This window comes from Ptychodera flava, chromosome 14, assembly GCF_041260155.1.
Source record: "Ptychodera flava strain L36383 chromosome 14, AS_Pfla_20210202, whole genome shotgun sequence".
NCBI lineage: Eukaryota > Metazoa > Hemichordata > Enteropneusta > Ptychoderidae > Ptychodera > Ptychodera flava.
In genome coordinates, this window is record NC_091941.1 from 35,187,996 (window position 1) to 35,206,742 (window position 18,747).

Consider the following 18,747-nt stretch of genomic DNA (forward strand, 5'->3'; position numbering starts at 1 on the left):
GCCATGCTATATCAAATTCAACATATCCTGTCTAGTGAGGGTATTGCTGTAAATCTGATCTTCCTTTTGTTTTTTTGTCAGAAAACTTGTGGTAGGCATGATTACAAATAAGTACATTCACACCATGGGAAGTCGACAAACCTTTACAGTTCTGACAACAGAGAATCTTCCAATTGTTTTAAAATCATAATTATATCATCCTAGTATCTATGGTGTAAATACAGCAATCTGATGGTCAAGATGTGAAAAGAACTGTGGTATATTGGTGATATAGCGTGCTTGGCACACACGGGAGCTCTCAGCAAGAGCAAAAAAACATCCTTTCTTGACGTTCCATGCCAGCTAGAATTTCAATATACTGTAATTATGATATAATAGCAATAAATCACACCCAGCCAAGGTATACCACTCGGTTTTGATCAGTTCACTTCATTGTGCACTCGCTATTGTTTGTGTATTTATGTCATGAACTGGTCAAAATCTGGTGGTATACTTTCGCTGGGTGTGGTATTGCTCAAATCAAACCTGTTTTGGTCAGCTGCAGTTGGACTGTTTTAATGATACTAATAATATTTTAATATGTTTTATTTACTTCAAACACATCAATATCCATATAATGTGATCAAGGATGCTTATTATAATTGATGCACCGGAAAAAGTAATGAAACTAAAAACTCAAATAAATCTGTTGACATACCGGTAGATATAGAAAATGTGCATACTAATGATAAGATTTGAAAGGAAAAGTCAACCATCATAGCCATATGACATTGCGGCCATGAAAGTCTTCCTTTGATATCTTTTGCATACACCATTATCCCCACAGTGGCTACTGGTATTTTGCATTGCATGGTTCAATTAATGGAAACCATTGGAGCAATATTCATCACCTAGAGTTGTACATATAATGCACATTGCTCCGTTTCTGGAGTTTGTCCGTAGATAAATTTGTAATAAAACCATGGCAATGGTTCTACTCCCGAATAAAAAGGAAGCTATTTGTTCTACAGACTCAGCACACCCAAGATATTTTGTGATGCCGGTACAGACAAACCCACATGTATACAAACGGGTATGGAAATATACTTCTATGAGCATTTGCACACATGGGTTTGTTTTTACTGTGGTCTGTTTGAATTCAGGGTTTGACCTGTTGTACATGTACGCAGTCAGTTCTGTTTCTATAGGACATGGATTAACTTTTTTAAAAGCAAACATACCTCAGATAAAAATCAATAATTTCCTCCAGTAGACAAGGTTTATTTTTGATTTGACCACAAACAGCCAAGTAGCAACCACTTTGTCAGTGGCACAACACTTCCTGTGGCTTCTTGTTTGTTTCTTTGCAAAGGAATTTCATGTCAATTCAAGAGTGGAGATTACCGGTAGTTTACTGAAGGTCCCATCTATATGATGTTACGTTTTGTATATATCATGGGGGAAAATAATAGAAACAGCAAATTATGTGCTATCTAATAAAGATTTACTCTTAGATACGTCCAAAGTGAAATTTTCTTGAGTCAGGAGAGCTTGCTTTGGGATAGGACATACATGTACTAGCTGGTATACAACAGCAGTGGCTTCCATGCAAAGATTCATGTTATGCTCAAGACGTCATCATGTCTAAAGCCATGATTTAATTCTGAAGAAACAGATTCAAACCATTAATTCCTGCAATACCTACCCAGCTGTCACAAAATGAATAGTTTTCACAGATTCAAGATTGAAATGATTTTGAGCAATTGCAATCAGAATGTCAACAAAGACAGCACAATAACATAATTTACTAAATGCATGCTTTTGACAATAATATGTGATTTGTAAAAGCACACCGTATTTCAAAGAGTTTGGAGTAATTGATCTTGGTGTGAGTTTCTCATCATATACATTGACAAAAGATGATGGGCTGAGTTGTTGATATGATAATAATATTGACCCACAGGTACATTTACTGTACTTACATGTAGTAGCCTTAGTGTGTGTGCTGGATGTATGGATTTTTAGTTTACTTCACAAGGATTTCAAAATCATGACCTGCACAATGATGTATTGTTCTACATTATCATTGCATGCAAGTGTTTCATGAAGTGAGTCGAAGAGAGTCTGTTGTATCTCTATTTCCTTCTCATTCTCCACAGGCTGGAGCCCTGGTTCACATATATGATGATGGCTCTGTACTGATTGCCCACGGCGGCACTGAGATGGGCCAGGGTCTTCACACCAAGATGATCCAGGTGGCAAGCAGAGCTCTAAAGATACCTACAAGTAAGATCTTTATTAGTGAGACCAGCACCAACACTGTGCCAAACACTTCCCCTACAGCTGCCAGTGCCTCATCTGATTTGAATGGTGAAGCAGTCAAGGTAATTATGGGTTTGATTTCTCATATGCTCTATTCGTTTGAGGTGGAATGCACCTTGGAGACAGATATTCAGACTTTGAAACTTTTACAGTACTTGTTTGGTCTGCCCCTTGTTGGGGCTCATTTTGAAGCTCATTGAGTGAATAGTCTTGAAACAGCATGTTTTTATGTAATTCAAAAGTTGTATTTTTCCACGTAAATTTAATACAGGTATGGGGTCATTTGAATTTACAAAGAAAGAACTATAGAAATACCTTATGTCCTCTGGAGATTTTCGCTTATCTACAAAGAATGCCCAAAGCAAAGTGATGTATAGAGAATCGATGAGGAACTGCTTTTTGTTAGCTCCGCTGTCAGCGACGCGGAGCTTATCAAATAGGTTGATTTTCCGTCGTCGTCCTTCGTCGTCGTCCGTCAACAATTGCCTTCTCCTCTGAAACCGCAAGTCCAATTGCTTTAAAATTTTATATGCAGTTCACTTAGGGTGACCTCACTTAAATTGTTCAAATCGTGGTGAAATTTGCATATTTGTATTTTTGGGGCATTTTTTGCTGTTTTTGGTAAAAAAGTCTTCTTCTCTGAAACTGCTTGTCCGATTGCTTTGAAATTTGACATGCAGTTTACTTAGGGTGACTTCAGTCAGATCTGTTCAAATCGTGGTGAAATTTGCATATTTGTATTTTTAAGGCAATTTTTGTCATTTTTGGTAAAAAAATCTTTAAAAATCTTCTTCTTCAAAACTACCAGTCAGATAGCTTTGATATTTGGTACATATGTCCCTAGGGATGATCTATTTTAGATTTATTCAAATTGTGCAGAAATATGCAAATCTACATTTTTAAGGCAATTTTTGCCATTTTTGGTCAAAAAATTTATTTCTCAAAAAGTACTGGTCTGATAGTTTTGAATTTGGTATACAGGTTTCTTAGATAAACTAAGTAATATATATTGAATTTCTGATGAAATCTGTAATTTGTATTCTTGAGGCAATTTTTGCCATTTTTGGTCAAAAAATGTGTATCTCCAAAACTACTCATCTGATAGGTTTGAAATTTGGTATACAGGTTTCTATAGGTGAACTAAATGATATTTATTGAAATTATGATGAAATGTGCAATTTTTGAATTTTTGGGACAATTTTTTCCATTTTTGGTCACATAATCTGGTCACTTATACACTGCTGTATACCAAATGGGGACAGTGTTTATGACCATTTAAAATTGATAACAAGAAAATTCACAGACATAATAACTATTACATCATCAACAAATTATTTACAAGCACTCAGATCATTGTTTCACTGTCTTGCTGTGTTTTAAAGTTAAGTAAAGATCAAGATTATATATTTTTACAGTCTTCGTATATTGGTGTTTATTAAGCAAACTTTCAACGATATACCTCAGCTGGTCCGTAATTCATCGAATGCTTTTGTCCTACAGATTGCATGTGAAACTATCAGAGAGAGATTGGAACCATATACTCTTTCCAACCCAAAAGGATCATGGGAAGACTGGGTAAGCTCTTTGCTTCAGTTGTTCTTTACCCTAGCATGCCATATTAAATGAAATAATGAAATGTACTGTTTGTCAGTTGAAAATTTCAAAAGGCAATAAGGGAACTTAAAAGATTGGTTTACTTGGCTGAGTAAAAGGTCATTTACAAACTGGCCTAACTGTGGTATTTATACTTAAACGGGAACTTCCCTTATAAAAGCTGGATCAGTGTAAATATATGCAAATGTCAAAAAGCCATGCTACTGATTGGATATGCCCTGTTTGGTCCCAGAATCCCATCATTTTGCCATGTTTCAGGCGTTCATTGTCGTTGAATCATGCATATGTCTGTGAATATAATGACTAAACTTGAGTTGAAATAAACTGACAAAATGGTTTTTTTTTTGGAGAGAAAATGCATATGTTTCAAAATGTGTTCCCTCTGCGACCATTTAACCCCTCTTTGCATATGTCACGCAAGTACCCGTTATGATTATTCAAATTTATCATACGGTCAAAGTGATGCTATGAGAATTCAAAAACTCCTGCCCAGTGTATGCAAATGGCTACATCATCATTACTCCCCTATTGTGCGCCCAGGGTCCTGTAACTTCCCGTTTACAAGACCTTAGGCTAGTGTGTGCATAACCTGCTTAGAGGAAATACCATGAATTCTCGTGATATTTGTTATCAATGAGATTAGACAATGTTAGAAGAGAGGGTGAACTAATATTAAAAAAGTAATCAGAATCTGCTAGCATATGTTATTATCTAGTATAGAAACACAAAACTATTCAGGTCAGCAAAGGTCACACAATAGCCCATGATTCTGATTGCTGAATAGGTCCTATAAATTTGCATAAGTGTCCCAGGTTACATCAAGGACATGAGCGCAGATGAGAAGAATGCTGAAGTTACTTCTTAGATCACTTCCAAATAATATCGTGCACAAGCTTGGTCACATATTTCAAAGGCTAGGCCAATCAGTTCAAATTTGTCCACAAATTTATGGTAACAGGTAACCCTAATATATTAGCTTCTTTAAGATACATTCTGCCAAGAGGAAACAATTAGTTGTTGAAAAACGTGACAAAATAGTTGTTAAGATCATTTCATGTACATGAAAGTTGACCAGTATAACTCAACTCAGCCATTTTATGTTCTTTTGTTATCCAATGTAAGTTTGTATGGGTCTATTACATTGTGTTTCCAGTGGTGACATCCCGCAGTGAAAACAATAAGCAAGCTAAAGGACTTGTACCAAATTGGAGAAGGATTTCAATCATAATTTAATTTGATGTCACATGTTCACAAGAGTATACCTATTTAGATAAATCTGTCATTACTGGTTGCCCATCATGTCCCTACACTTGTCTATTGACATTTCAGGTCATGACTGCACATATGGATAGAGTCAGTCTATCATCTACAGGGTTTTACAAGTGAGTAAAGTGGTTTTAAATTCACTTTAACATCAGGAATACACAGGGATTGTGGACATCTTCAATTTCCCTACTTTCCCTTTACTGTTGATTCAGCAATTTGATGTACAATCTCCATCCTCAATAATGCATATTGTTAAATGGTACTGTTTATAAATTTATTAATTTTATTTTCTGAGCCTCAGGTACAAAATATCATATTTTTGTCTTTTCTTTCCAGTAATGGACCAATCATAAGAAAGACATAATATTTGACAAAGACAAATTTTGAGCTTTTATTTAGCATTATTTAACAATTTGTCCTTATTAGTCCATAGGTTGTGAATTATTTTGTGTAAGCTCATGTTTTCCTTTTGATTTAAGTACAACAGTACAAAGGAGACTTTCAGGTAGTCCATTTTTGACTGTTAAACTACTTCCGTTAAAACTTTGGTTTACCTCATCTATCCATTTACAATTCAACGGTCATGTAGCAAAGCATTGCCTTCGTGTTTTACAGCACAGGGCATACGGAACTGTTTCCGTAAATTGATCATGATCATGATCATGACCAGTGGGTGCAGCTTTGGATGTCTGATACGGAGAAATTGTCCAAAAGCAAATTTTTACCATTTTTTCCCAATGATTCTTGGAAGTTAAATTGTCTGTTTTAGGCAAAGCAAAGTTTTTGAGCAAAAACAAACAAGGAAGCAGAATAATAGTCCAATGGAATTTCCTATTATTGAATACTGCCTTTATACATGCATGTAAATGAGTATGTTTTCATTGTAGAAACTTCACAGTCATTGATGTTGGGTTTTCTTTCCAAAGACTACTGAGTATTTTGTACAACATGTGCAATTTCCTCTTGTGTACAAATACATGTACCAAATATTTATCCTGTAATTCAACTTCATGTGACACAAAATACGTACAGCATTACACAGGTTTCAGACTTCAATTCTGCTGTATTTTGTATTGGATTTTTACAGAACACCAGATCTGGGATATGATTGGGAGACCAATTCTGGAAATGCATTCAATTATTTCACAGTAGGTGCTGCATGCTCTGAAGTGGAAATTGATTGCCTCACAGGTGATCATCGTGTCCTTCGAGCAGATATTGTAATGGACCTTGGTGAAAGTCTCAATCCAGCAATTGACATTGGACAGGTAATGATGTATAAACAGATTACTTACAAGGAAGATCACCCAAGCAGCTGCTTATATGTTACGTTTACTTTTTTTGTTCAGTACACACACTTAATGACGATAACATACATGTACATGTAGTAGATAAACAGGACTGACTCATTTGAGTGTTTGCATAGAACACACAACAGAATCGCTAAATTCTTAGTGAGTTGATTACAAGATTCACTGTTTTGGTAAAAATAAACATCTAAGATTCATTGAATTATGAAGTGATCGATGGCCAGTCCAAAGGCTCTTGATTTTTGTGAATAATCCTGCTGAACTAGTTTCTTGATGAGCATTGCACTGCATTGCGCACGTTAAATTTTTGTTCTCTACACTGTTGAGCAAACACACTGAATGTGTCCTTTGTCATTATGTGATTGTGCTAGGCACGTATAGCAGAGCATTCAGAAAATGCTATATACTTTCAACTTTTTCATAAAATTTAATGGAAATGATGTATGATAAGAAGGTTGTTCATAAAATACCAAGATTTATGTCCAAGCTCATTGTACAGTGCATAAATATAGGTATTGTCCAAGACACTACGTCTACTGTATGCTGAACTTGGACATAAATCCTGATATTGTGAGAACAACCATGTATAAATGTTACACAAAGAGTGACGGGTACTCTGTACCTTACCACAGCATGCTAAACACATGAAAGTACATTCCGAAGCTCTATTCCCAGTATTTTTTTAATGATGGCATATTGTCAATCCTTCTTATTTTACTGAAGTTCATTCTTATGTTTCTGAAACTTGCAAAGTTTATTTACAAATTATTATTTCAATGCGAAGACAGTACATGTATACATGTATAAAATTCAACTTCATCACCGTGACTCCTAATGTTTCATCACCAGATTGAAGGAGCATTCATGCAAGGATATGGAATGCTTACAATTGAGGATCATCGCTGGACTCCCAATGGTGTGTTGCTGACCAGAGGTCCTGGTATGTACAAAATTCCAGGATTTGGAGATGTACCAACAGTGTTTAATGTCTCTTTGCTGAGTAATGCTCCCAATAAGAGAGCTATCTACTCTTCTAAGGTGAGTTCCAAACATCAGATGGTTTACAATCAGTTATGTCAGCCATGCCATCGACTGCAAATAGTATATTTTGCCAATCTTGTGTTTCTGTATAATTGTGTTTTTATATCATGGGTATGTGCCATAAATTGCAAAATGTTTTTGCGCTCATAATAAAATAGATTTTGGAAAAATAATCTTACATATAAAATGAAAATTTAATAATGAAAATAATGTATTTCTACAATGTGCATTAAACTTTTTTGTTTTGGACACAGGCTGTTGGAGAACCTCCACTCATGTTGGCGACATCAGTTTTCTTTGCCATCAAGGATGCCATAGCTTCTGCCAGAACTGATTCTGGCATCACAGGGACATTCAGGCTGGACAGTCCAGCCACTGCAGAAGCTATACGCATGGCTTGCAAAGACCAGTTTACGGAAAAGGTAAAAACTGTGCAAATGTGAAAAGTTTGGTTTATGTTCTGTGTTGAGTACCCCAGTTCATTGTACCCCAGTCTAGTTAGTACGTAACTGCCATTAATACATGTACCGGTATGCATATTTCTTCATGTCTCATTCATGTCGCTGTGCCAGTCAAGGTAAATTTTGAGCTGTTCCTCCGGCATGTCATGACCAATTTTGATAAAGATCAGAGTATTGCCAGTATTGTACTGTACTCTGCTGTGATAGGTCTGCACAGCTTAATAAAGACGAATGTGACCAATTTTCATTGACCCCCAGGGAGACTGCGCTGCTTGAAATTTATCTTGTCATCATAATGGCAATCCATCAGTCCCAGCAAAATATTTAATGGCACTGGACTTCAATGCAATGGATCTAGTCACACCAATCTACATGCAAAGTTCAGTTAAATGTACTGTCATTTGCATGTCATGATTAACTAATCCTTGATATATATTTCACATTCAAATTTGGTTATAAAATACCAAAAGATCATACAGGATACTCAGCTCTGTTCCCCTTCACTTTACATCACTTTACTTCATGCAGATTGATAACAAATCATTCAAAGCTGAAAGCTGTTTTTTCCATTTTTCTAGTTTCCACCAGCAGAACCAGGTACATTCACACCATGGTTTGTGAGAATTTGAATGTCTGCAGAGATATGGTGTGCATTGAATGACAGGAAAGGATAAAATTCCATCTACAGAGGTCAACACAGGCATGTGAAGTCCAAGAGAGAAAGTATGATGATTGAATTTAATTCATTTGCACCTGTTCTTGCCAAAACCAATCTGGAACACTTCACAGATTTAAAAATGAAAACAAAATACAGACCCGCATGACACTGGTAAAGCTGAACATTATACAAACTATTGTTTCATAGGTAAACACTTATTACAAGTCCACTTTCAAGTCGAAGTTCTAATAAGCCAATAAGTAACTCTGCCAAGATCATGTGTATTCTGCAGTATGAGATCTGATCAAAGCAGTGCTCTAGTTGTGCTTTCCATTTCAAGTAACCACATGTACAAATTTGCTTTTGAATTTTCCCATCTACCAAAAATGGTTTGGTTCAACCTCATTGGCTGCACCTGTTTACAGGGAAATGGAGCAGAGCTAGGGCCCACAGTTGGCCTGTTAACTTTGCTACAATTTGCAGTACATTAAACATTTTCATGAGACATTTTTCACACTTTTTATCACTGATACTGCCATGTTGATTTGTGTATGGTTACAGCTGACATGTTTTCCAAATCATAAAAATACTTCCAAAACAAAAACAGTAAACTGTCTGTCATGATTGTCTTCCAGTGTAGACATGGGCATTTGCAGAATCTAACTTTATGAAATCTTATTGTTTTGGGTGTATCTGAAATGTGACTTTCTGTCTAGTTGATTTTTCAGGTATGTTTCCTTGAAATAACATTATTATTAGCACAGAAGATATTGTTGGAAAGTCCTGAAAATGAAAATATGGCCTTGAAATTTCTGTATCAGCTTTTGATAAGACTTTTCATTCTCTCCAACATGAATAATGCAAACCTTAAAGAATTCTTGATCTATTTATATCCATATCCTTGTAAACCATCAAGCGATTTGCTGTCAGAGATCTTTTGTACGACTTAAAAACCAGGTCAAGATTTGTTCAAATTTCAGTGAAATTGGCATTGTAGATCTGCAATAATATTTGTCAAAAAATTTTCTCAGTAAGTCCTGTTGGGTTGAAAGTTGCGAGGACTTACAATTCTCAGATATTTTTGCCATATGTGGTCATATACAAGTTAATTGAGTTCACCATCATACTGAATGTGAGTACATTATCCCTACATATTCACAGGCGTGCTAAAGTAGATCTTTGTTTGCTGTTTAAATTTGGATCATGTAGATGTTTTTGGTCAAACTTTTATTCACAGATGCTGTTCAAGCTTCTGTTTAAAATTTCCAGCATTATGTACTGATTAAAATGCAATATTGAAATACAGAATAGAAGATTATTTATCCATGGTGTTAGTTGTAAAACTTGACTTCATGTAGGGAAAATTTATGGTGTTATCAACATTGAAATTTAGTTTGTCATGTAAATAAATATAATAATAATATTATGATAGGGGGTATAGTCTTTAGTATTGTAGTAAATAAAATTTGTCCAAGGACACAAAAAATAAATTATATTTTCATATTTTAGCATCTTATTTTAGCTCTTTCTAATCCACAAAAGTGCAAAATTTTGAAACTAGTGAAAATGTTGGACATTTTGGGAAATTTGCAAATATATCAATGAAATTAACATTTGTCAAAATCAGTGAGATGTGTCAGTTATTTTGTATTCTGTTGGCAAGACTGTCATGTTAACATTAATCCACTCTAAACAGCAAAGACAATAACATTTTTTTTGAAACTGTTGTAGGAGCATTAAGCTTATGTCGATCAGTTTTACATGGATGAGATCATTAGTTACGAGTGAGTTGAATCCAGTACATGTTGTTTTTCTATGAGAATGTGGTGTGTTTAACATAGGCAAGTAATCAAAATTGTTTGAAACCTCACCTGCAATAAGCAGAGTGTCAGATCACAAGCATTGGATCCAGCAGAAGTTACATGATCTGTCTCACTGATTGGAAAAATATTCTTTTACTTTTTTACTCAAATCATGAGATTTTTTGTGATTTCAATAAGGAAACTTGTTGTTCAGTACTTCTAGGGTTGGGAGGCATAACAAAAATTATGGTTATTATCTAAAAATACACTTTGTTGAGACAATGAATTCTCTGCCTTGCAAATTTAATATAGTGACTGTCATAAGTCTGTATTACAATTAGTTTTTATTCATAAATCAGCGTGTAGGGGCATAGAGCCGTAGTACTCAGTGTGCAGGGCCAAAGAACAACTGTGTACTTAGTGTGCAGGGCCATTGTACAATGTACTCAGTTTGACAGTGCGTAGAACCGTAATATACTCAATGTGTAGAACCTTGGAACAATGGTGTACTCAGTGTGTAGGGCATAGAACCATAGGGTATTCAGTGTGCGGGGCCTTGTGACAGTAATGGTCTCAGTGACAGTGTGTAATGGAATTGATTAGATGTGACCCTCTGTAACCAATATTTTAAGAGAAAATTTGATACAGAAAAATGTAGGTACAAAATAAATTACAAACTAGCTTTTTATCCGAACAATTTTCTGTTCCCTCCATAAGTTTAATAATTAGGAGCAACTGTCCATGACATTAACCAAACAATGTGCCTAAAGTATTACCAACTGATGCAAGGGTCGGCAAATTCTGTGTTCTCAGGTTTTTGATTGTTATGTTTTTAATTATTTACTGAGAATCCATGTTCAAAGGAAACCGTTTATACAGATGGGCATTGCATTGTAAAGAACATACACCCAACTATTGAATTTAGGGGCAATTAGTATATATTTGGAGGGGGTGTAAAAATGGAAAGCAATATATTGAGACAGGAAAAAGTGGAAACACATAATTTTCAGCCTTGCTGCCATTTGAAGGCAAATATTAAATATGAAGGTCAGTCGACTTACAGATTCACTCATGCAAGGGTGTTCTAGGATCATAGACTCAACCACCAAAGGTCCCAGAACACCCTCACACAAATGAATCTTTCAGTCTTTAAGATCAGCTGAGAAAAAGTAGAAACTCTGATGAAGTATGCAATGCTAGTCGAAATCAGAAAAAGTCCTCAAATTTTTTGACACAATTTCCATATTGCCATTTGGACTATCCCCTCCAGAGACCTCTTAAAGGTGCCTTCCTTACATTGATAATCATGTCCATAGGACCAGCTGGTACAATGTGGATATTGGTATGCAAAATATAATCATTTCAAATTTTTTCACTTGTACAGGAAAGAAGGTGCATTGATAGTTTAGTTTTTGTGGGAACACTCATCTGTACTTGGTATGCATATATATGTGTGCACTGGTAACAGCAATACAATGCACTCTCCATAATCATATGAAAACATACTCCGATATCTTACTGAAATGTATCTATCGGATTTTTGTGTTTAAACATACGAACAACAACTTATTATAAACTTACCAGTATGGCTCATATAAAGCATATGTTCCATAATTTAGTCTTTTATGGTATCAATGCCTTGGGTTACACCAATGGAACGCGTATTCAATTTTAAGATAATTCATATCAAAAGGACTGGTGTTCTTTTGTTTGCGCCCAAACATAAAACAAAAACAAGGAAAGCTTTTATGTTAGTTTGCTTGAATTTGAAAATGTCAAAATTTGGTGGTTTTCCTTTTGGTATGTTTTAAAGTCTCAGAAAAGTGATACAAAAGACTAAAATACAGTGATTAAAATGAAATATGTTGTAGGCATGTTTTCTTCATGTCTGTGAGGTGTAAAACTTCTTGCTACCTTCTTCAAGACACAGGAATGTACAGAATAATTAAAAACCAGATATGAACTGAATATGTTCACGTGTTTTACAACAGGTTCATTAATAGTAGTGCGCTTCACAGAACAATAAGATATATGTTATCACTATAAGAAGGAGGTTTTTTTCAACATTGCACAGTACTCTCAGATTTTAATCACTAATTACAAAACTTTTTTAATATGAAAATGAGCTGTTAATTAACTTAACACTGCTCAATGCTTCATGGGACAATTAGATATCCATCAGATCAACACTTGCAGCACGTTTCATTTAATTTAATGCTGTAATTTTAGAGTAATGTCACTAATTACAAAGTTCATTAAATATGCAAATAATCCCTAAATTAACTTGACACTATTCAATGATTCATAGCACAATTGAATATTTATCAAATCAATATCTGTATTACGTTTCACAAAATTTGGTGCCGTAATTTCAGAGTTATATACCTAATTACAAAGTTTATTAAATATGCAAATGAACCCTTAATTAACTTTACACTACTAAATGCTTTACAACACAGTTAGATATCTGTCAGATCAGTATATGCAGCAGTTTTCATCACATTTGATGCAGTTATTTCGGAGTTATATGACTAATTATAAAACTTCATGAAATATGCAAATGAGCTAATTATTACCTTGACACTGTTCAATGCTTCTCAGTACAATTGGATATTTATCAGATCAACATCTGTAGCAAGTTTCATCAAATTTAACGCTGCAATTTTGGAGTAATATCACTAATTACAAAGTTCATTAAATATGCAAATAAACCCTTAATTAACTTCACACAAGTAAATGCTCTACACCACAATTAGATATCTGTCGGATCAGTATCTGCAGCAGATTTCATCACATTTGGTGCAGTTATTTTGGAGTTATATCACTAATTACAAAACTTCATAAAATATGCAAATGACCTATTTGTTAACTTGACACTGCCAAATGCTTCTCAGTACAATTAGATATTTATCAAACAATATTTGTACCCAATTTTAAAGACTTGGGTGCCGTAATTTCAGAGTTATATACCTAATTACAAATTTCATTAAATATGCAAATGAACCCTTAATTAATTTCACACTACTTAATGCTTTACACTACAGTTAGATATCAGTCGGATCAGTATCTGCAGCAGATTTCATCACATTTGGTCAAGTTATATTGGAGTTATATGACTAATTACAAAACTTCATAAAATATGCAAATGACCTATTTATTAACTTGACACTGCCCAATGCTTCAAAGTATAATTAGATATATATCAGATCAATATTTGTTGCAAGTATCATCAAGTTTGGTACAGGAATTTCAGAGTTATCTCACTAATAACAAAAGTTCATTAATATGCAAATGAGAAGGTAATGGACATGACACTCACAGTACCATCATAATGTTCTGAGATTGTCATCTGTGAAAAGTTTCATGAAATTTTGTGCAGTTTTTTGCTCACGTGTTTACACACGTGGGCATATGTCGCAGTGATGTCTATCTGTCTGTCTGTCTGTCTGTCTGTCTGTCTGTCTGTCTGTCTGTTGGTCCATTATCTCAAAAACGGCTTATCAGATCAGAATCAAATCTGGTACATATATTCAGTTAGCAAATAGCAAGAACTGATTAGTTTTTGGCATACTTTTTGCTCATTGCATAATTAATGATTTTAGAAAAAATGGATATATATTAAAAACAACTGCACAAAATTTGATGAGATTTGCTACAAATGTTGATCACACCAAGATATATCAGCAGTGGGAAGCATTAAGGGTGACATGAAAGATAATTGCTAATTTGCATATTTAATGAACTCTCCTAATTAGGGATATAAACTTGAATTGACTAGATCAAAATTGACGAAACTTGGTATGTATAATAATCGCAATCATACCAATCCATAATCCAATGACACTAGGTCAGAATTCGTAAGACAATAGTTGTAAACATAGACACAAAACAGCACAGAACAGACAGTAAATAGACGGTACACAAACAAAGTCAGATTCATTAAAGAAAGATATATGGACCTCTGGCCAAAAGACCAAGAAGTGATGTCAGGTGTTTCGAAAATAGTAAGCGCATCCTGCCCCACATGTGGCACCCGCCATATATCAATCTGTAAGTCAGATAGGTAGTGGTCACTAAGGCCCATGTCACCGATGCCTCAGTGATCATTTGTCGAAGAGAGATATCGTATTTATCAACCAGCTTGCGATACCTGCCAAAAAAGCGTTTGAATGTAGAGACAAGTCTTGCTCTGGTGTAACCTTGATTTAACAGTTTGAAAGAGAGATGGCCATGTCTCTCTACAAAATCACCATATGAACTGCATGCTCTTGCATATCGAATAAGCTGGGAAATGTATACCCCATAAGCAGGTGAGAGTGGAATATTACTGATGAGGTGTGGAAAATTAATTATACTAAAGTTGAAATCATCTCTCTTGTCATATAGCCTAGTAGAAAGGTGACCATTAGAGTCAAATTCAAGTAAAATGTCCAGATATGAAGCAGAAGAGGCCGTTTCTGTAGTTTCTTTATATATTAATAGATACTATGATTTAACATTATTGAAAGTCATCAAGCGTTTTAACTTCAGCCAATTCCTAATTTGCATATTTAATGAACTTTGCCAATTAGGGATATATATTTGAATTGAGTGGACCAAAGTTGATGACACTTGCTACATGTATTGAAGCCACTATGATACAGTCATTAAGCATTTTTACTTCAGCCAATTCCGAATTTGCATATTTGATGAACTTTCCCAATTAGGGATATATATCTGAATTAACTTGATTGTAGTTGTTGAAACTTGCTATATACATCAAAGATACTGTGATATAACATTATTGAAAGTAAAAAGACATTTTTACTTCAGCCAAAACCTAATTTGAATATTAAATGAATTTTCATAATTAGGGATATTTATCTGAATTGACTTGATCAAAATTGATGAAACTTACTATGTACATTAAAGACACTATAATACAATATTATTGAAAAACATTAAGCATTTTCTCTTCAGCCAATTCCTAATTTGCATATTTAATGATCTTTCCTAATTAGAGATATATGTCTGTATTGACTCGACCAAAGTTGACAAAATTTGCTACACATATTGCAGATACCATGATACAACATTATTGACAATCATTAAGCATTTTTACTTAAGCCAATTCCTAATTTACATATTTAATGAACTTTGCTTATTAGGGATATATACCGGGATTTACTTGATCAAAGTTGGCAAAACATGCTATGTACATTGATGATTATACCAGGTACTAGGTCAAAACAATATCGAAAGTCATTTCATATTTTCATGTCAGCTAATTTATAATTTGCATATCTAATGAGCTTTCACAGCTCGGCATATATGGCTTGAAGGACTTGGCCAACGGTAATTACACTTGCTAGATAAAGTGGTGATACAATAAGAGCAGTCAAATAACTTTAATATTTTTATTTCAGCTAATGACATATTTGTATACTTTATGACCTTTTAGAATTAATCTGCGGTGATTATTGTTCATTATGTTGATCATAATAATTTCAATGAAGTTGCAAACATGTGGCAAAGGTTCAAATTTACACATAACTCAATATATAATGAAACACGTGAGCATTTTCAGTTCATATCTGGTTTGATATATGTCTACACTGTCATTACCGTCTCCATAGGGAAACCATTGTACAAAAAAAAACGATATTGCATAACTTCATTAATATGCAAGCCACACTAACCAAAATCTAATCAGTTCTTGCAAGTAGCATATGGTACCTGTGTACCAAATCTGACTTGAATCCGTTCAGGCGTTTTTGAGTTATCGTGTAAACAGACAGACAGACAGACACACACACACACACACACTAACACACACACACACACACGGACAGACAGACAGACATCGCTATGACAATAGCCCACGTGTTTACACACGTGAGCTAACTAGTTCAAATAATTCATACCCATGATGATGAATCTGCAATGTATTGAATTTAATACTGTATATCATCCATGAAAGGTTTAAGAAATTTAATTTGTGCATTTTGAACATTTCATTTTAACTGGCTAGGGAGATGATACTTTATTTTGAAAGTACCATTTGAAATACATGTGTTCGTATGTAATTTTGAGGTAAATTTGACTTCTATTGAGGAAATGATATTTTTGGGGGTTTGAAAGAATTCCTAAAAGGGATTAATAGTGCAAAATATTGGGCTGTATCTGTGGAATATTAAACTGAAAAGATAAGCTGCATTTACTAGGAAAATTTATACAGTATTTAAAAATAAAAATAATGTGGAAACACTAGTCATTTTTGATGAGAGGTTTGCTTTAAAACATGCAGTGATTTCATTTCTGTCTTTATTTTGTGTGGTGGATTGACTTTGATTAGACTGTGTCAAGTGTAAAAATTTGTCGATTTGATTGTGAGCAAAAGTAGGAGTACAACCATTATTGGCTATGGACTGCCAAATGATTGATCTGAACATCGTTTAAACTGCCCTTATTTATCAGTTTTCACTGTCTTGGGTCCAATAAAAGTCAACACAAGAACTCTTTTGTAACTGATAACTTCAGCTTGTCTAGATGTTTGCCATCTTAACAATCAACAGGAAACAAATTAGCTGACGCCACACGCAAATCTGGTTGGAAACAAGAAACAGTTGTAGTTTTTCATGTGATTACTCTTTCCAAAGTAACTAGTGCAATGTCAGTATTCAGATCCGAGTACCATAGTTGATTTGTGGGTAATTTGTAACAATTTTCACTTTTATTCCACAGTGTTTGCTTGCAAATATTAGACTTGTTTCTAACTAGCTGTGCGTGTAGCGTCTGTGTTTCCTGTTGATTGTTTTGACAGCAAATGTCTAGACAAGCTGATGTTATCAGTTACAAAAGAGTTCTTGTGTTGACTTTTATTAGACCCCCAGACAGTAAAAACTGATACGAGCGGGTAGTTTAAACGACATTTAGCTCAATCGTTTGGTGGTCCAAAGCCAATAATGGTTGTATGTCATGTGATCTGTAAGCAATATAAACAGCATTGTATCATTTCAGTTCTTTAGAAAGTAACGTAATGATTTCTTATAAACAAGCCATTTGTTTATCTATTTGCCACTGTTGTTGTGTAGTGTCTTCTCATCGAATCATTTAAAAGAACTACGCTTAGGCTTTTCAAGGTACAAAGTGCTTGTTACATGTTTTAGACAAACTTCTTTTCTGTTACCATATTTGTGAAAGGCAAAGTGTGTCCTCACATCCTTCCACGCTCATCAAAAATGTTAATTTGCAGTGATGTAGATATCTATCTGTAATTGGCAAAACAACATGGCTACTTTTTAATCATTTATTTCAATATATTTTAATTTAATAAAGTCCATAATCATCACATTCCTTACCTTTGCTTTCTCTTCCCATGTTCTGATCCTAATGTTCTTCCTTCCTCTAAAGATGGCCACATTGCGGGTTCATGGACAATTTGACGAGGTGGTAATGTGCCTGTATGATAATGACACTGTAGCAAAACTTTCTTATGTAAGATAAAGTAGTCAATGTCACTGGGATCGGATATTTAAGACTGGCTTATTTTCTGAAAATTGGGTGAGAGCTTTGATGTTAACTTCATGAAAACTTCAGAAAGCCTGACATGAGCATTTAAGTCCTTTAAGATCAGCATCAGGGTGTACCAGTATGCTCAAAGTTCAACCACTAGTATGTGAGAATGATATCTAACAAACCTTCAATGTTAACCGAAATGGATTTACAAAATCAGCATTTTCGAAATGAAATTTTGTCTGTTAATATTAATATTTTCTGCCATGTATCATTTGTAGATAAACTGGGATGAATAAAAGAAAGATGGTGCTATATAATGTTGTCATTGTCTTTTGTTGCTGTGTGATGTCTGATGTCATTGTGTTTGTTCCTTTTATGAAGACCCAAAACATTTTATCAACCATAAAAAGCATTAATGTTAATCAGAAAGCTGAGTTGAGTGTTTCTGGAATGATATATGAGACAGTAGAGTGTTGATGGCATTTGTATCTGGTATAAACAGTGTTGTCGTTTGTTGCAAGGTCGCCAGAAAATATAAGGACAGTCTGCCAGATCACAATACTCTGTCAAAGACAAATGTTTGTGTCTACAAAATGGTCGTGTGTTTCAAAAGACTGTATGTAGTCTAGGCATATCAACTGGCAGTTTCTCAAATATTAAAAGTGCAGTATGTCCCAGACAATTGGCGCCATTATATTGTAGATGCCCCCCCCCCCCTTTGCCCTTGTAACCGTTTACGATAAGGCAGTACGTGCCTCGAAAGTGAAAGACTTCAACTTCATTTTGATTATCCTAAA

General features: G+C 34.6%; 1 protein-coding gene across 1 annotated transcript in view; it reads left to right on the forward strand.

Annotated features, from left to right (window-relative positions):
- LOC139150288 (xanthine dehydrogenase/oxidase-like) overlaps positions 1–18,267 on the forward strand; it is a 54,310-nt gene extending 36,043 nt beyond the window's left edge. The window contains exons 27-33 of the mRNA XM_070722578.1: positions 2,139–2,363; positions 3,802–3,876; positions 5,245–5,297; positions 6,269–6,449; positions 7,341–7,529; positions 7,787–7,954; positions 8,572–18,267. Of these exons, the coding sequence (XP_070578679.1) occupies positions 2,139–2,363; positions 3,802–3,876; positions 5,245–5,297; positions 6,269–6,449; positions 7,341–7,529; positions 7,787–7,954; positions 8,572–8,622 (942 nt within the window). The 3' untranslated portion in view covers positions 8,623–18,267. The remainder of the gene's footprint in view (positions 1–2,138; positions 2,364–3,801; positions 3,877–5,244; positions 5,298–6,268; positions 6,450–7,340; positions 7,530–7,786; positions 7,955–8,571) is intronic.
- Positions 18,268–18,747: the final 480 nt, after the last annotated feature.